This window comes from Sminthopsis crassicaudata, chromosome 3 (assembly GCF_048593235.1).
Source record: "Sminthopsis crassicaudata isolate SCR6 chromosome 3, ASM4859323v1, whole genome shotgun sequence".
Taxonomy (NCBI): Eukaryota; Metazoa; Chordata; class Mammalia; order Dasyuromorphia; family Dasyuridae; genus Sminthopsis; species Sminthopsis crassicaudata.
Genome location: NC_133619.1, coordinates 317,478,652 through 317,499,043, shown reverse-complemented (window position 1 = coordinate 317,499,043; position 20,392 = coordinate 317,478,652). Strand labels below are relative to the sequence as shown.

Sequence of the window (20,392 nt, the reverse complement as noted above, 5' to 3'; positions counted from 1 at the left end):
ACAATCTTGTGACACAGTTCTTTAAATCATTATTGTCTGGATTTTACTGAGGAGGAAGCTGAAGCTCTAAAATGTGGTGACTTGTCCATGCTCAGGTCTTCTTAATTCTAGATCTAGCCCTCCAGCCCTTGAACCAGACAGGTTTCTTTTCAGTGTTCTTTTCCCTCTGCCCTGCTCTCTTATCCCTTATATTTTAAGAAACAGGGATCATATAAATATCAACTATCTTAAAAAAAAAAAAAAAAAACCCTGTTAAATGGTAACAAGCAGAATTATTAATTCAGGGTAAAATGTTTATTATAGACAAAATTAGTTTTAGACCAAATCTGTGATATGGTTAACCAGTTATATTGTTTTTATGTCTCTCATGCATGCTTTCTAGTGTAGGAAATAAGAATGTGGGTAGTGAACACAAATTACTCCATCTTACATATCAAACAGACTTTAAAATAAAAAGTATTTTGTGGGCAGCTAAGTGGCATAATGGCACTGGGCTTGGGCTTGGAATCAAGACGACTCATCTTCATAAGTTCAAATCTTGTCTCAAACATTTACTAGTTGTGTGAGCCTCGTCAAGTCACCTACCTCTATTTGCCTCAGTTTCCTGACCTGTAAAATTAGCTTGAGAAAAAAGAAAAGAAAAACCCTCCCTTGAAAGAAAATTGGAAAATTCTTACTTTGTATCTCTTCCACAGCTAAAAAAAGAAAAAACAGTGTTTTATTTTAGATATAATAGTTTCTACTAGGAAAAAAAAAAAAAGCAAAGGCTTTATGTATTTTGAGCTGCAACGGTCTTAAAGGCTAGAGTATAATTCCCTCAGGGATTATCTGACTTGCTCAAGATCACACAATTAGGATGTCTGAGGCAGGATTTGAATCTAGGTTTTACTGACTCCAAATCCAATTCCTTATCCACAATGCCACAAATCATGAGAACATCACTGAAAATATAGGCAGTTTTCTTAATGAACCGCTACTGAGTATATCTCAAAGAAATCATAAAAGAGGGGAAAGAACCCACTCACTTATGTAAAAATATTTGTAGCGGCTTTTTTTGTGATGGCAAGAAACTGGAAATTGAGATCCCTATCAACTGGGGAATGGCTGGATAAGTTGTAGTATGTGAATATAATGGAAAATTAATATTCAATAAGAAATGATGAACTCAAAATCTTACAAAAATGAAGGTTAAAAACTATCTTTACTTGTAATTGGAAAGATAATATACCATTAAAATAAAAAACAAATATATATATAGTGCTCAGAAATCTCATTTGGCATTCCTTTTTCTTCCCTCCTAGAACATATGTACACCTAATCCTTATATTTACTCACATTCACTCTTACTCGTGACTCACTGGGAATTATTTACAATTCTTCCTTATCCTTAGTATATACATAATTCACATATTTTAGGTAGCTATCATATCCTGCCCTTCTACATACTTCAGATGAACCATGCATTAACTCTTTTCTTCACACTCCATATAAATCAATCCTTCACCTAGAGATTTTCCTCCTGACAGTCATTATTCATCTATATGTGTCAACAGGTCCCTTGAATTCACAGGTCCTTACCATGAATGAAATCACTTCTGTGCTCACTTTCAAAAAGTATTCCCATTGGATATGTTGTCACTAATTCCAAGAGTTCTTTGTCTATTTTCAAAAAATATATATTATCTTTGATCTAAAAAAGAATGCCAAGCTTAATTTTTTTAAGGGGGAGGGAGTTTATTTACTTTCACTTTAAAAAGCTAACTCTTAAAAATTGGTTCATAATTTCTTTACCACAATCCCTACCTACACTGGCTACCCTGCACTGTCATCTTCGTGGGGATATTTTAGCAGTGTTATAGTTTAAAAATGAATCCATTTAGAACTTACTAGCCTCAGTTTTCCTATTTGTAAAATGAGGAAGTAGACTATATGATCTATGAGATCCTTTCTTATTACTCAGAAATTTTACTTTTGTAAATGTTTAACCCAAGTGCTTACCTTTGATTCAAAGGCTTCCCATTGCACATATTTTGTCTCTAAAGTAAAAAATAAAGAGGAGAGGGATATTTGTTTTGTCTTTATATACCCAGGAAACAAAGGGCTTGTTTTTTTGAGTTTAATTTCCTGGGTATAGGTGATTCAAATCAGCTGCAAAGATCACATCACTTCTTGCCATAATAGCTTTCAAATTTGAAATAGCTAATCTTATAAATCTAAGTTTTCTGAACTTAGTGAGACTGACCCTGAGGTGACAATTGATTTTTAATTTGTTTTCAAATCTTTTCTAGCTTGCATTCTTTTTTAAATTAATTTTATAATTATATATTTTTGACAGTACCTATGCATGGGTAATTTTTTTTTTTTTTTACAACATTATCCCTTGTATTCATTTTTCCAAATTTTCCCTCCCTCCCTCTACTCCCTCCCCTGGATGACAGGCAATCCCATACATATTTAATGTGTTATAGTATAACCTAGATATAATATATGTGTGTAAAACCAAATTTCTTGTTGCACGGTAAGTATTGGATTCTGAAGGTATAAGTAATCTGTGTAGAAAGACAATAGTGCAAACAGTCTACACTCAATTCCCAGTGTTCCTTCTCCGGGTATTAGCTTGCATTCTTAATGAAACAGACTTCAAAAATGCAAGGTCATCTGAGGCAGTATAATGGGATTTTAGTGTCAAATGAAAAACTCAGTTTCATGATTTTCTCTGAACACTAAAAAACAAACAAACAAGCAAACAGATGACAGTAAGACTTTCTTTGGAATCAAATTTAAAAAAAGTAAGACCTTTTACCCTGTTTCTAATACTGAACAAATTTTCAAAGGGGAGGAGAACCACATCATTTTATATAAATTCTGCCTCTTTAGGAAGTAGGAATTCCCAACATAAAAAGCCATGCCAGGAGTACAGCTATCACTCTCACCTAAGGACAGTCAGGAAAACCCCTCCAGATGTTATTTGTTGTTATAAGAAGGGTGATGAAGGACTAGTTGTGGAAATACCAGAGTGTAAACCATATTCAAGGAAAAAAAAAAAAAAAAAAACAACTAAGACCAATTTTGTCTAGAATCAATCCCTGAGATCTCTGGAGAATAAATACACCCCCACAATCAAACATATTCTTATTTGACCACTTCCTTTGGTTTTGCTATTTATATCAAATTTACCAGGTTTGGGGCTTCGAGGGTTTGTTTCTTTTTTGCCTCAAAGACAGTAGTATATGTAACAGTCAGTTGAAATACATATGGTGCTTTATTAAAACCATATGTAATACTCCCTGTACATGTGTGTTTGTCTCAGGAGATATTTAAAAAATAATGTGGACAATACCTTGTCTTGAATGATTTGGGTCTCAACCTTCCTTGAATGAAAAGGTTGGACCAAATTTGACTCTTTGAATTTCCTTTCAGTTTTGTGATTTTAGGATAAATAAAAATGAAAAAGTCTGAATAGCTTGTTCACTTTAATTCCTTGAAATACTGCCAAGATTTGATGTGGAAAGAAAAATTCTGAGGTAGAATGAAATGAAAGTGAATGGGGAAATCACTGAAATTAGTAATGGATTTGTAATCATATCTGGGTTCTGGTCTTTGTCAGTAGTTTAATTAACTGTGTGACTGTGGGCTTGTTACTTAATTCATGCTAGTCAAATCCAGATGTCAGACATGTATGGCACCTAGAGGCTTGTTAGATATTATTTGCTGTAAAATGCAAACATATTCAGGCCTTAATATTCATTCACTAGCTATAGAACATGAGAAGTAATGAAATGGTCAAGACTGGGGGGATGGAGGGAAGAGGGAGAGACAGGTGATTTCGCCAACTCTTTGTCCTCACTATACTACAAAAAATAATTTATTGAAAGGGTGAAAACAAATAAAAGCAAAAAAATCAATCTTCCCCATCCTGTCCCATTACTTCTTCCAAATTCCAGCTGCTCTGACTTTTGGAATTCAGTCAAGGATCCTATTCGATCTTCTTTTCCTTTAGGAAAAGTAGAGGTTGATTCACTTAGGAGGGACTCTTCTTGGCAAGGAATGCTCCTAGACTGCTTCACACAGGTTTGAGAATGAAATGTATTTTCATCATTAAGGGGGAAAATCCAATTTTTTTTAATGGTCAGATTTGGGGCTAGGTGACAATAAAGCCTCAAAGTCTATTGATCTTTAGCTGGATGACACATGAATAATTCACTAAATCTGGAGTAAGAAAGATCTGAATTAAAAACCTCTACTCAGGAACTTAATTGAGTTAAAACTAGACTCAGGTCACTGTGTGATCCTGGCCAGTCACTTAACCTCTATTTGCCTCAATTTCCTCAATTGTAGAATGAAGATAATAATAATTTCAGAGAGTTGTTGTAAAAATCCAGTGAGATATTTGTAAAGCACTTAATATAAAACCTGGCACACATTTCCTTTTCCTCTCACTTCCTAGGCTGTTTTTATTGGAAAACAAAACCAAAAGCCATGATCTACCCATTATAATCAATGTGATTTACTTTTAAATTCATCTAGCTTCTCTATTGAAATCCAATCTGCTGAGCCCTGATACAAATTACATGAACTTTTTGCAAGATGGACAGGGTTTTTTGTTTGTTTGTTTGTTTTTCTCTCTATCTAGTGCATATTTACCGGTACTCAGTTTCTTCATTTTGTTAATATGAAAGGATGGACTAAGACAGTCTCTATTATCTTTATTCTTCTAAAAAAACAGTATGATTCTTTGTGACCCAGTTATTTTTAATGTGAGGTAGGAGTGGGGGAAAGTTTCCATCCCCACCTCAATTAATATGAATCATAGACTTTCCACAATTCTCAAGTAATCAAACAAAAAGTGGAAAATGAGTTCAATAATTCAATTGATAAGTGTGATGACAATGAAGTGCTTTAATCACTGGATAAAGACAAAGGATATTTGGCTGAATCAAATACAATCTGGGTCTATAGATAAACAAGATAGCTCAAAGCTGAACAGTTGAGAAGTAGATTCCAAGATATGGAGGGACTTGAGAAAATGCTGTACCAGAGCGTAGTAGAGCTTAGGAGATGGGAGGGGGAAAGTCCAGAAGAATGCTGTGCCCTTCCCATTGACAATATTATCAGAGAGACTAAACTAGTAACAGCCAATGAATTGAGATAAACACACACCAATAACAAGCTTGAACACAGACAGATGCTGTAAGACAGTGATCCTTCAGGGAGGAGACAATATCAGTTATAAAGTTTATCAAGACAATGATTCTCATAGTCCAGCCAAGAGTTATACCTTTAGGGAATTTCATGAGGCCTTCATAAAGAAATTCAAGAAAGTATGTCCAAAGTTTACTCTTTGGCTATATGCATTTTTTACAAGCACATCTTAATGTGTATTTGTATTCTAAGTTTGAGCTCACTCTCCCAGGGACCTGGTGTTTGCAAAGGAAAAGTGCATCACTTGTTTGAAGGGAATGTTTTTGTATGAAGTGCCCTTGAAAGGCAGCTGGGGATACAGTGAATAGAGCACTGGGCTTGGATTCAATAATCCCTGAATTCAGATCCAGTCATCTATTTATTATTCAAAAAACAAAACAAGAAATTCCAGAAAACTTCAGTTAGTTTTCCTCTACCGTGTGGGGCAAGAAAGTGAGTAAAAAATTTCTGTCCTTGTTTGTTTCAACTTCATGCCTCCAACTACAAACAACTCAGTTTGTTAGCTGCATAAAATTCTGCATTTCAATACTTGAGATCACCTCTTTTGGAGTACTACATGGAAGGATCTCAGCAGATTTGTGGGTGAAAATTTAGTTGAACTAGAGCCAGTGGTACTCAAACTTTTTAAATAGGGGGCCAGTTCACTGTCCCTCAGACTGTTGGAGGGCCAGACTACAGTAAAAACAAAAACTCAGACTCTGTCTCTGCCCCTCAGACCATTTGCCATAACCCAGCCAGCTGCATACATGTCCTCAGCGGCTGCATCTGGCCCACGGGCTGTAGTTTGAGAATCCCTGAACTAGATTTTGAAAAGTCACAGTGAAAGGGGTTATTTGTCAGAGTTTTTGTTTCATAAGATTCAGCATTTTGTTTGGTCCCCAAATATTAAGTTTCTAGTCAATTCTATCTTAAAAAAAAAAAATCTCCATGTCACTATACTAGGTCCTAACTCATTAATGCAGTGAATGACTAAGTTTCCAAAGTCAATTTCTTCAAAAGAATACTGTCTCAGAAAGAGAATATGCTCCTAATCCAATTATTAGTTCATCAGATTCCCAAGCTCTATCATTCCTAGATTGTTTCTAAGTTCTTTAAATATAATCACCACATGTCTGATTAGTCTCTATAAAGAGTTTCTTTAAATTATTCTTGAAATGAAAAGAAAAAAATCTAAAAAGTTGAGAACCATTCATCAAAGTCACTTAAGTCTATATCTATTAGCCAAACAGTTCACTAAGGTGTATAACCTGATGTCTATTAATGTGGGAATAATTTTAAAAACATGGTACTCACCAACAGCAGGAAGAACAAAAGTGATTTCCCTACCCCCCCTTTGTTGTGTCCATGTACTTTCAGCTTTTATCTCATTTATCAATAAGCCTATCTATAAAAGCATTCATATTTATGAATCCAATAGACATATCTAGAAGAAATCCTATGAGACTAATCCTCTCATTTTATAGATCAAGAAACTGAGGCCAAGAAAGGTTGAGTTGGTCAAGATTACAATAGTACTGATAGAGAAGGGATTTGAACTCAGGTTCTCTAACTCCAGATCAAATACTGCTCATTAACTTTTGAGTTGAACTTGTAAGAATACCTTACTATGCTAAATTCCTCCTCTGATACCTCACCCTGACCTGGATGTGATCTTGGGATCCTGAACATTACATCTGCAGAAGATCAACTCCTGTAGATCCTACCAAATGAAGAAGCTTCCATCATGGACCCTAAGACAGTATAAGACATGTTTTAAAAAGTGCAGTGACTGGTGCCATAGGGGTACTGTATCACAGCTCTTAAAGATTGAGGTGGAGGTCTGTATAAATATCCACCTTAACCGAATCATGAATTCTTGAAGTACTGAGATATACTTGTAAGAGATCTTAATCATCAAACACTTTTCAAAGTATTAACTTACTCAACCTTTAAAAAGATGAATAAAATATTTCTTGTGACAATGAAACAATGAATTTTAATAAAGTCACCTTCTACACACCATACTAGTATTCACCAAAAGAACTAATATGCAGTGCCTGAATTTCAGGGTATACTCCCCTCAAAGAGAAGATTTGTAAAATTGTGGCACCATCAAGAGGCGGCAACTTGTACTGCCATTACAGATCGGCAAACCAGTTTTCTGCCAAGTGTTAATTAAGGACACTGCCCTTTTAAATCGTGCTATATAGGATTACTTCCAGGATGAGTCTGAGATTCTAAAACATAAGATTAAAGAAAAAGGAGATAATTAGAGTTTTCCAACTTGCCTTCCCTTCCAATCCACCCACCACCCCTAAAATTAAATAAATAAATAAAATAAAATTTCTGCTTTTGTTTCGAGTCAGTTGGGGACAGCTGGCAATCCTGCTCTGCTAATGATTAAATGCTTCAATATTTACTGAAGGTCTGCAAATATGCCATTGCTAAGTGCTACTTAGAATGTGTAAAGATAGCCCTTGCTTTGTGAGTCCAGCATGCTGATCACTGATTGAATAGATAGTTTTCTATCTTTTCACATTTGTGGTTATTAAAATTTTCATTATTTTATTCAATGTCATAGAGAGTTTGTGGCCTGTTAATCATACTAAGGCAATAGATATCATCATCCAATGTCCCTTAATCAACATACATTTAACAAAAGTGAGCATGGAACAGAGAGAGGTGGCCAGGCAAGTGATAGTAATGATAATAATTTCTAGCATTTCTGTAGTGCTTTAAGATTCACAAGGCACTTTATATGTCATTTCATTTAATCCTCCTGGCAACTTTGTGGAGTGGATGGTATTATCACTCCCATTTTACAGGTGAGGCTAAGAAATGTTCCTCAGGATCTTCTAGTTAGGAAGTATGTAAGGCAGGAATTGTTCAGGTCTTTATAACTCTGCAAGTCCAATACTCTAGGCTTTATACCATCTACCTTAACTGGAAGGTACCATAAAAACAATTCATCTTTACCCTTAGGTCAAATCTGTGGCCTAAGCTTTAGAAGACCATTTGACTCAGGTCCCACCAGTCCAAGGGGATTCTTAACTTTTTAGTGTCATGGGACCCTTCTCGAGGTAGAACCTATGGATCTCTTTCTCAAAATACATATTTTTAAGCACATAAAACATAGAATCACAAAAGAAAACAATTATATTGAAATAAAGTTTTCAAAATCTATTTTTTAATCTATTTTAAAGTTCTTATGCCCTAGTTAAGAATGTCAGACCTGCAAGTATTTCAATCACCTTAGCATAATAATGAATTAGCATAATAATCTGAATTTGCTTCAGATTCTAACTGGTCATGTGATCTTGGGCAAGTCATTTAACTAACCCCTCCTAGTCCAGTTCTGTCATAAGTGAAATGAAAAGATTGCACTTGGTGACTTCTAAGGTCCCTTGCCAGCTCTAAATCGACAATCCTAAGTGTTTCAAAAACACTTCTACTCAGGATGCAGTGAGAGGAAGGCTGCATCAAAGAGGAGGAAATTCCTTTGGGTCAGCTCTGGAAGACAGCATAATTTCCAGCACTTATGAATATTTTCATATATGAAGGGAGTTTCCCTTTCCTAAGAGAAGATTTACTCCAAGCTTGAGAAATAACAAGGAAGAATATCTCTATCTCCTGCTTCTCCTACATTGCCCCCCACACTAAAACGTATTATGAGGATCTCAGTTGGTTCAGTGCCAGAGTAGTAGAAGTGGATTATGCTGAACTTTCCCAGGTATGTGGATAAAATTATACAGTCTTCTGAAATTATGGATATATGAAAGCCTAAGACAAAGCCAATATCACTACTCCCATAAGAGTCCTAATAAGCTCCTGTTCCCTACTTTATTCTCAGCCTCTGACCTACTGTCGAGGCTCCTATGGGTCAGGTCCTATGAACTACAACCCTTTGCAACTAGCTCGTGAAGACCATGTTTTCTTGGAATGACAATCAGTGGCAGTATGCCTGTATTGAAATCATGGAATTTTGCCATGGGAATGTAACCTTCAGACACAATTTAATGGAAACTTTAGAGTTGGTTTTTTTTTGTTTTTTTTTTTTTTTAAACTCTGCAGCTTGGTGAGATCTGGAGTCAATTTATAGTCTTCCCCCACCTAGACAATTGAAGGCACAGTGGATAGAGTATTGGATCTGGAATCAAGATAGACTTCAGTTCAAACCCAGTCTGAGATACTTGCTAGCTATGTATACCTGGGAAAATCTGTTTCCTCATCTAACAAATGGGAATCCTAACAGCACTTGCCTCACAGGATTATTGTGAGGATCTAATGAAATCATATTTGTAAAGCTCTTAGCAAAGTGGTCTTAAATATTTGGCACTATATAAATGCTTATTCCTTTTTCCCCATCTCCCATCTTGAATTCTATTTACAATTGTTTGGTATTTTCAGTCATGTCCGACTCTTTGTGACATCATTTGGAGTATTGACAGAAATACTGCAGTGTTTTGCCATTTTCTTCTCCAGCTCATATCATACACATATGAAAATTGAGATAAATAGGGTTAAGTAATTTGCCTAGGAGTCTTCCTGATTCTAAGCCTAGTGTTGTATGCACTATATCACTTAGCTACCCTTGAATTCTATAGTAAAATCCTTATTATATGTGATTATAAGACTGAATGTTGATCACAACATAGTAGTTTCATCTTTTGTTGTTTTTGTTTTTGTTTGAGTGCTTTTTTTTCTCTCACTTTTTTCTTTTTGATCTGTTTTTTCTTGTGTAGCATAAGTATGAAAATATTCAGAATAATTGTACATATTTAACCTATATTGAATCACTTGCTGTCTAGGGGAGGGAGGGAAGAAAAATATGGAACACAAAGTTTTGCAAGGGTGAATACTGAAAACTATCTTTACATGTACTTCTGAAAAATAAAAAGCTAAGTAGCTCTGATCCTTATAGTTCTTTATTGAGCAACCATAGATGAATTCAATTAATCTAAAACAAAATTATGGCGCTTTCTAGAGAAATTTGTAGAAATCTATTGGGTTTTCCATAACACAACAACAACAAACCATTTTTATAGTACTTGCTATGTGCTAAGCAAGGATAACCTAGTGGATAGAGTGCTGGTCAAAAAGACCAGAATTCAAATCTGGCCTCAGATGCTTCCACTTATCTGCTTCAATCTCCTTAACTGTAAAATTTAAATAATAGCACATACATCTCAGGTTATCTCAAATGAGAAAATGTTTATCAAGCTCATAGCATAGCTTGGCACATATAGCATGTCATATAAATAAGAATTATAAAAATACCAGTTTTTATTACTATTATCAAACTGTAAGCTATAAACTGCTAATAAGCTTTTAATTTTTTTTTTATTTGAAACAGCTAATCTAAGGGAATAAGGGATATGAGAGGTATTATAAGCAGGGACACTGATGTTATTGAGAGTAATAGCAGACAACTTGACTAGGAGAAGAGAAAAGAACACAAGAAAAAAAGCAGATACAAGAATGCAAAAGGGACCTAAAAGAAATTCAGAGAGAATTACCTTTTTCCGGGTTACCTTTTAAAGAAATGTAAATTCTTGTGGGAGCATTTGGATCAACAATTTAGAATTGAAAAGAGCCTCAAAGGCTACCAGGTCTGACTAACTGATTTCAATTAAGAGGAGACTAAAGCCCAGATATATTAAGCAATTTGCTTAATATCACAGTATGATACAGAACTGGGATTCAAAGTCAAGTCTCTGACTCCAAAATGTGAACATTTGTACCATGCCCTTCTAGTTACCAGAGATACTTACCTTTTACTGACATTTCCTGACTACATAAGGTATACTTAAAAAAAAATTCTTGAATATAATTTAAGTTTATATTTACATAGCATTTTAATGCTTACAGAGCACTTTACATCCATATTAGTTTATTTTCACCTCAAGTCTTCCTTTTCTTTGTTTTGGGGGATAATCCAGTAAATCTTTTCCTCCTGAAATCTCACTAATACTGTGTTTTCTTTCTCAAAGGACAGGTTTGTGAAGAATATGCATGTTGGTTAACGCTGCCTATGTTGACTTCATCAGACTTCATGGGCTTTGAGAGAACCCACTAATGTAAAGTACTTATCACTTAACTACTTATCACCTAGTTATCACAATCTAGGCTCAATTATTGCAATAGCCTCTTAATTCATCTCTCTGCTGAGTATTTCCCAACTCTAAGCCTCCCTACATACAGTTTTCAATATAGTTTTCATCAATCATACATCTGATCCTGATATTTTCCTACTTAATAACCTCCAGTGACTCCTTATTGCTTCTAGAATACAAAATAACCTCTTCTGTTTAGTTTGTCTAAAGCTCTTCTATTCTTGTCCCCAACCTATCATTCCATTCTCACAATGTTACCCTTCTTTCTATACTTTACAACAAAGTATTTCTAGGTCGTCAATGAATTGAGTGCTGGGCCTGTAGCAGGAAGACTCATCTTCATGAGTTCAAATCCAGTCCCAGAGACACTTACCAGGTGGGTGGCCCTAGACAAGTCACTTAGCTCTGTTTGACTCAGTTTCCTCATCTATAACATGACCTGGAGAAGGAAATAAAAAACTACTCCTTTATCTTTGCCAAGAAAAAACTGAAATGAGATCATGGACAATCAGATACAACTATAAATGACTGAACAACAACAATCAAATTGGCTTTCTTTCCATTTTTTACATAAGGCATTCTATCTTCCATCTCTGTACTTTACAATAATACTCCCCATGTCCTTGGTACTTCCTTTTCACCTCCGCCTCACAGAATTCTTCCTTCAAGATATAGCTTAAATGCCACTTTTTAGACAAATCCTTTTCTATTCTTCCCAAATGTTAATATCTTCTCTTCCACACTGTTCTGTATTTATTTTGTATATGTTCTGCATGTATGGATGTGCGTGGTCCCTTCTAGTAAGCTACTTGAAAGTAAAGGTTGTTAGATTCTTTGTTTTTGGATCCTCAGTACCAAGTATTATGTCTAGCACATGATAGATGCTTAATAAGTACTTGTTAATTTTTAATTTTTTGATTTTTCTTGTTACTATTCAGTCATTTCATTTGTACAGATGGAGAAACTGAGGAGCAGAAAAGTTAAATTACCCGACCAGGGACTCTCAATAAACAACGAGGCAGGCACATAGATCTTCCTGACTCCTATCTCAGCACTTTATCTATTGTATCATATTACCTGTCATGACAAAATCTAATGAAGTAGGGAACAGTAGGAGAACCTAGAAAAATCTAGGAAATGAAGGACAGCAGTTGTGAGCACATACAGAAATGATGAAAATTTTAGACTTCTACTTTTTTTTTTGAGCCCACTTCCAAGACTATTCAACACTAGCACAGCACAAAAGGCTGCTTTGGTAAGTAGATGAAATAATGAATAAGCGGAAAGAAAAGTTACCAATCGCTCCATCTCCTGTTCCTTTAGCCTTTCTTCTCTTTGCCTTCGGTGATAATCCATCAGATCTTCTCTTCCTGAAATGGAGCTAATGCTGCTTTTCCTTTCTCTAAGAACTGGCTGGGGAGTACTGGAAGACTGTCTGAGGCCCTCCAAGTCAGTGTCATCAAACTCCATGGAACTACGAGAAAAGTCCCTCCTGCCAACAGATACTCTATTGAACTCTCCAGGAGAAAATGAATTGCTAGGGCTTGTTCCTGAGAATATCATCCTATCAAAGTCATCTGATGCACAGGATGAAGTGGAAGTCAACAGCATTTTCCTAGCCACTCGGGGGCTTGCAGGAATGCTAAGAGTTGAGCTAACATATGGATTGCTCTCCGATGAAGAGTTCTTATATGGCAAAGCCCCTGAGCTTAAGGAAGAAAAATTAAGGTAGTTGTCAGCATCTGTTATGCTTTGAGGTAGATCCTTTTCCCCAAGTTTCTTTCTTTTGGAATTACCTAGAGAGTTTCTTGGGGGCAAACTGAGTGGCATGGGCTGGTTCTCAGCAGCTTTGTACAACCTGGGCAGTGAACGGCTATATGCTCCCATTTGACTTAGGGAGCTTCCTGAATATTTCCTAGTTCTTAAGCCAACATTCTCAGCTGTTATCTCTTTTTGTTTTGTCATTTTGGGCTGAAGTGTCATGCTATCTTGAATATTCATCTTTCTGGACTGCTTTGGGCTAGAGGGCATGCTTGTAGCTCCAGACCTTCGAAGAGGTGAAAGTCCAACATCATTAATGGAGTTTCCATTCCACATGGTCAAGAGGGAGCCTGATGCCTTTCGGCCTTCTAGCCCTCCAAGAAAGTAGACATTGTCATGGGACTTATTCTTTGAACTATACTTGGAATAAGGAAGTTTATCAGCAAGTTTCAAGGGCCTATCATCTTCCCAACCAGCACAATGATCAAAGTCTGTCATCCCAAGGGGATATCCACTAAGGGAGGGTGTAGTACCTAGAAAAGGAGCAGGAGGTTTGGTGGAAATGTTTTTGTCAATGCCATCACAAGAGAATTGTTTATTTCCCTGGATTTTGGCAAAGGAGGCATTTCTGATACCAGACCCAAGAGGAGATGGGCTTCTCTTGGCAGACATTGGTTGTGAAAGAGTTAAGTAGGAGCCAGGGTAGTCTCCATTCGTTTTAAATCTTAGGCTAGAAGTATATTTTTTCTGGTTTAAGTTATCCATTATGCCTTGGAGGTTGTTTTCAAGGGAATTCACCACAAAATCTTCTTCCAAGCTACCATTTTGTAAATCCAGCTGGTTTTGTATGTGGCTGTATTTGGCCATAATTGTGTTGGAATCTGCATGAAAGAGAGAGAGAGAGAGACAATTTTTATTCAACTAGAAAAAAAGTAAAGAAAAACTTAAGCAGAGATCTACCATCTGTCAATTGATGTCAAAAATCTTGCATTCTGACCTTCTAATTCAAATTTCTTGATTTATTGTAAGCTCTTTTGGAGTAAGGATTATCTTTTTTTTTTTTTTTTTTTGTATTTATATTTTCAATGCTTAGCACACTGCCTACCACAAAGCAAGCATATTGGTGCTTCAAAAATGTTTATTGAATGACTTATTTGTAGTAATGAACCAATAAAATTACATTGCAGATTACAAAAAAAAAATAAATCTGAATAGGAATGCTTTAATAACAATTACTAATAATATCAGAAATTGAAACTATGTCCCTAATAACTGTTCAACATGTATTGAATTTTACTAAGACATTTGGCTTACTTCACTGAAAAACAATAACAGTTCATAAGAAAGACCTTTTTACTAGTTCTGTTGCAAACACTGGAAGATATTGCCCTTGTGATCTTAGAAAGAAAATTCTTGAGGTTCCCAAACTCAAACTTTGGCAAATATATTTAACATTTCTTCTATAAGCAATGAGGTTTTGGAAATGGATGTTGACAGGTAAGTTAATTGTATTTTTATTTTAAAATAACAATAATAATATTAAAGCACTTATTTCAATCAGAACAAGCCAACAATCTCATAAGGAAAAAAAAAAGTCCTGAGAACAATAATAAGTTGGTCTTTCAAAGGGGAGTATTTAAAGATGGAAAGTATTTATAGACTATGTTCTTCAAACATCTTAGTTTTCCATTGGTGAAGAGATCTATTTAACCTTTATTAAATGCTATAAACTAACAGAAAATTCATGTTCTCATAGATAGAGTATAGTCTCTAGAGAATGGGCTATTAACCTGAGGTCCTCAGACCTAATGATTTCCAAAGATCTGTAAGCTAGGAGAGAAAAAAAATTATTTTCACTAACTTCTAAGTGGGATAGAGCATATCTTTCTATTATGATTATCAGCAACATTATATAATAGTGAACCAGATTGCCAAAGGGGTCATGGCAAACAAAAAAAGTTAAGAACTTTTGCTCTTGAAGAACATTTAACAGTCATACTTGTGAGGCATCCCACATTGGTATTCTAATATCTCTATTTTTGTCAATGAAATCATGATTCTCTCAATTATCAAAGCCTGATACTTCAGCCATCTTGAATTCCTTCCTCTTCTTCATCTCTTTTATCTAACCAGGTACCAGTCCTGACATAAAGTGCTCATTCAGCTTAGTTGTACCCACATGAAAAAGAGGGATCCCCAATTGATAAAAAGATAAAATAAATGTGGACAGATACCATCAACTCCACAGCTTTACTGAGGAGCTAGGTCTGAATACTAGCCTAACTGAACAAAAGATGAAAAAAATATTTTTTGAACTTCTGCAACAACTGGCTAGTAGGTTTACTTAGGTAAAACTAACCCAAACAAAAAAGAATGAGTCATAGGACTTAGAAATCCAAGAAATCTTAAGAGCTAAAAAAGATGGCAGAAGTACTTTTGTCCAAACTCTTCCCCAATCATGAATCCTGTTTACAGTATTCCTAACAATTAATTATCTATTCTCTAGAGAACACATTACTTATTCAAAATAGCCAATTTTATTGTTGGACAGCTCCAATTGTTATCATGTTTTATTTTTCCTTTGTGGTACTCATCTAGAAGTCTAATGGCATGAATAGATAACCAAGATTACCTATAGCCCATGGCTACCTAAAATTTTATTTTAGTTATACATGTACTTGTTAATACTACTCATTGGAGTGAGGACGCTACTATTTAGTACCTAGGTGTACTTTGGCAAATTGTTCTACATATTCTCACTCTTCCTCAGGGATGCTAAGTACATGGATAAAGTGTTACCCAGTTTGTTTTTTTAAATAGGATTTAATTTTTCCAAATACATTCAACATTTACCTTTGCAAAACTTCTGTGTTCTAAATTTCTCTCTCTCTTCCTCTCTCCCACTCTCCAAATCAAGCAATCCAATACAGGTTAAGCTTGTGTGATTCTTCTAAACATATGTGAATTTTATGTATGAATTCTGATGTATATATTACTGTTGGGTTTATTTTAATCCATCAATACTTATAAAGTTACAATAATTGTTGCTTATACTTGATAGTCAAATAGATAATTATGTTTAATATATAAGTGTGTCATTATTTCTAGTGATGGGATGTGCATAAATAGAAGTTCAGTGATAGGGGAAGGGAAGGAGAAAGGTGGAAAAAGAGAAAGAAAGAGAGACACAGAGAGACAGACAGAGACAGATTCAGATATAGAGAGAGAGAGACAGAGACACAGAGAGAGACAGAGAAAGAGTGAGATCACTAATCAAAACCATAGAATTTAAAGTTAGAATCCTATTGGAACAAAGGTTCCATATCATCAAAACAACTTCCCTAAGGGTACAGCTCTAATTATGTCACTCTCCCATTCCAAAACCTTTTAGCTTGATATAATAAAAAAGAATCTTAGGTATAAGAAGATATGGGGTTCTCATTCTGACTCCACCATTTAATAAGCTTCAGATAATTTGGGCAAATTACTCAATTTCTTTGAATCTCAGCTTCCTTATTCGTAAGCTTAAATTCAAACTCAGGTCTTGTAATTCCATATTCAGTTTCATCCATCTACTAGAATCTTTCAGTTTATTTAACTGGAAGGAATAGAGAGCTAGAGAATTAGGTGAATTCTCTGGCTAGTTGGTATCAAAATTGGGACTCAGCTCTTTAAAGATCATCTTACTTCAAATCCAATGCCCTTTCCATTATACCACACTGCCTCTCAAACTATAAGTATCTATTAAATGTCTAGTAAATTCTAGGCACTATGCTAAGGATTGTGCAAAATACATATATGCAGTATAAATAGGAAATTAATAAATACAAGTATATACAAAACAGGCAAATACAAGCTAGTTTATACCATGAGTAAAGACATTCTTCCAGGAGTTTGTGGTTGGGGTACTTGAAATCAGCGAAATGTTTCCTTCCCTCCTAAATCATTTAGCCTTTTAAAATATTAGAATGTAAACTACAACAGCACTTCTTAAATTTTAGATGGTTTATCTACTTGCTCTTCCTTGGTTTTCCAGGCACAGATACTCACTGTGCTAATTCTTCCATAAAAGGCTATTTTAAACAATGAAGCCAGATGAACACACTGCTATGTTCCCCCAACTGTTCAAAATTACTCTCATCCCAAAAAAATGTCCATCAGGCAAACCTACTAATTCAATTTTAACCTTTTATCAGTAGTATGGGCAGAAAGCAAACCACAAAGCTTTGCTTCCTTAGGAAGGGAACATTTACCAACAAGTTTGCTTTTTAATTTTTTACACCTTCACATATCCCTTCAGTTGCCAAATCTTTCTGGAAAATAATCCCTGTCCAGTCTTTATTCTTTTTCTGACTAGCTCCCACAAGTGGAACATTCTCCCTTTTACTATCTGACAAGTAAGAATGACTTGGCATTGGACACTATGTGGCACAATGGATAGGGTGCAAGGCTTAGTAACAGGAAGAGTTGAGTTCAGATCCAGCCTCAGACATAACAAGTCACTTAACCCTGCCTCAATTTTTTCATCTGTAAAATGAGCTGGAGAAAGAAATGGCAAACTACTTTAGTATTTTTTGGCAAGAGAATCTCAAATGGGGTCACAGAGTCAGACACAACTGAATAACAAGAATCATTGGTGTTCTTAAAATCTCACCTCCTCCAGGAGGTCAATCATCATGCTTTAGCTGCTACTTCCGTCCCCTGGAAGGCTGTTATCTGCCAACTATTCATTTATCTGGTAGGTGCCAATTTATGCACAAATTGTCCCCTTCCATTAGAATGTAAGTTCCTTGTTGGAGGCAGTAACTGTTATAGCTTTTTGCTTTGTATCTCTAGCACTTAACAAAGTTCCTGGATAAGTAGTAAGTACTTAATAGACACTAGTGTTGCTTGCTTACCCATACCCAAATACAAAACCAAAGTGAATTTTGTCACGACTAAAGACATTTTATACATATAGATATTAAAGCATTTATTTTAGTGATAATTTGGGGTACTGTATCAATAAAATTAAACAGACAAATGTGAGCTGACCTAAAATGAATATTATCATAAAGCAATAAAAGATTCTCCCCCACTCCCCAGCTCTAAAAGAACTTTCCTGGAATTGACAGTCAAGAATACTGGGTTTAGAATCATGGTTCTAATATCAAGTGACCAGCTGTCTGAGCCTCATTCATGTCAGGACTCTAAATTATAGAATAATTGCTAATAATCTCTATTGATAAATCTATTAGGTCACTGTGTCTTGAACAATGTTCTGTTCAGGGATCCCATACTCTGATACTTCTCTTTCCCTTACCTTAATCTTCCCTTTTTCAAAATTTCTTGTATTTTTATGTTTATATATCATATTCTTCAGAGTAATATAAGGTCCTTGAAGACAGAGACTGGCTTTTTGTTGTTGCTATTGGTTTTTTAAAAGGAGAAAACATTTCTTCTGGATGAAGCTGGGACTGCCATCTTTTTAATCACACAAGGTAATGTGAGTATGATAAAATATAAAATTTGAATTCAGGAAAATCTATAATTCAAACTTGCCACAGGTACTTCCTCTCAGATACTTATTTTGGGCAAATCATTTAATCTCTCTGAGACTTAATTTCCTCATCTCTGAAATGGGCATAATACTTATAAAACAGAGAATAATGAAGAAAATATTTTGTAAGCATTAGAGCATTATATCTGGGAAAATAAACTCTAGTCTAATGACCTGGAATAGGAATAATATGTTAGGGGTAGCACACAATAGGAAGAAAAGGCATGGATGTGACAACAGGCAAAATGGATCAGAGAGTATAACCAAAGAAGATCACAGAAATTGGCCTTATACATAAGCAGAAGGTTTCACAACAACATAAACAGAGTTCTCAATGCTAATCCCATATTTTAAATCACTCCACATTTACAATGTTTATATTGGGAGTTAATTTTATCTCTCCATATGCCTCAAACTAACAAGGTATACACAATCCCTAACCAGGTATTTTCAAAAAGTTTAGCTTAGAGTTATATTTCAGCCACTGAAGTCATTTCAAATTTTGAAATCATTAATGTTTACTTGGCAAGTACAAGTCATTTTTTAGTTGTGGCTTTAGTGCTATTAGTACAGATTTCTGAAGTAGTTAGATCTAAGTGAAAATCCAATTTCTATGACTGTCACTTACCTGGTCATTAGATCTCCTCTCCTTTCCTTACTCTGAGAATAAAGCTCTTTCTGCTTTCCTAACTTCCTATGTCCTGGACTGTTTTGAATATCCTGTATAAAGCCTTATATAGTTAACATTTGAATCCTTCTTGTACACAAGAATCCTTGTGCCTTTGTGGTGGAAGTAAGAATTCCAAAGGCTCTGCTGTGAATGTATGTTACATATTGACCCACAGAAGAGTCTAGTCAAGAGACCAGCAGCCATCTGGTACACATCTGAAGCACCATCAAGGAAAACATATAGAAAGCCTAAACATGAAGGAAGTTAAAATGTGCAGGAACATTTTCATTTGTTTTCTAATCCACACTGACGGATTTTTGGTTTGTTTTGTTTTGTCCAGACCTGTAAAATTCATTGGTGTAAACCAGCTGTTCTCAAACTTTCAACTCTTAGGACTTCAGACTTAAAAATGAGAGCACCAAAGAGCTTTTAACAGCAACAACAGCAGCAGCAATAATAGATGGCATTTATGTAACACTTTAAAGTCTGTGAAACTCTTTACAAAGATCTTATTTTATCATTACAACAATGTGTGTTTTTGTTTAAGTAGGCTACATCTATCCATATTTGTTATGTTCAAAATTAAAATTTCAATTTAAAATACTGATTAATTCATTTAAAGTAATAAACCTAAATATTTAGGTTTTATGAACTATTTTTCTCAAAAAATTCCATATTATCACAAAATTCTTAATGTTTGGTTTAATAGGAGACAGCTGGATTCTCCCATCTGCTTCTGCATTCATTCTATTGTGACATATTCTTTTGGTTTAAGTATATGAAGAAAATCTAGCCTCATACAGATATGTAGTTAGGAGGGGGGAATACTTTCAAAGGCAAATAACATTTTATTATTGTCATGAAAAAAGTTTGGCTCTCATGGACCCCCTCAAAAGGTTTCTGGGTCAATAGATCACTTTTGAGAATCTCTGGTATAGACTACCTCATATATGATCATATAATTGCATGTGTGGTTGTGAAATTATGATTTATTATCAGTAAATGTTTGATTTGTCTACCTATTTTATACACCTATGTGCTCAGGGTATGAGTAAAAATTTCTTGGACAAAAAATGGTGCAGGTGAAAAAAAGTTAATAAACCTTATAGATATCTAAACTCCTGTAGA

The 20,392-nt window shown here is 35.1% G+C and overlaps 1 protein-coding gene across 8 annotated transcripts in view; it reads right to left on the bottom strand.

Annotated features, from left to right (window-relative positions):
- PHLDB2 (pleckstrin homology like domain family B member 2) overlaps positions 1 to 20,392 on the bottom strand; it is a 140,897-nt gene that overhangs the window by 104,795 nt on the left and 15,710 nt on the right. For all 8 annotated transcript variants that reach the window (XM_074301157.1, XM_074301156.1, XM_074301163.1 and 5 more), the window contains one exon: positions 12,591 to 13,936. In XM_074301157.1, the coding sequence (XP_074157258.1) occupies positions 12,591 to 13,922 (1,332 nt within the window). In that variant the 5' untranslated portion in view covers positions 13,923 to 13,936. The remainder of the gene's footprint in view (positions 1 to 12,590; positions 13,937 to 20,392) is intronic.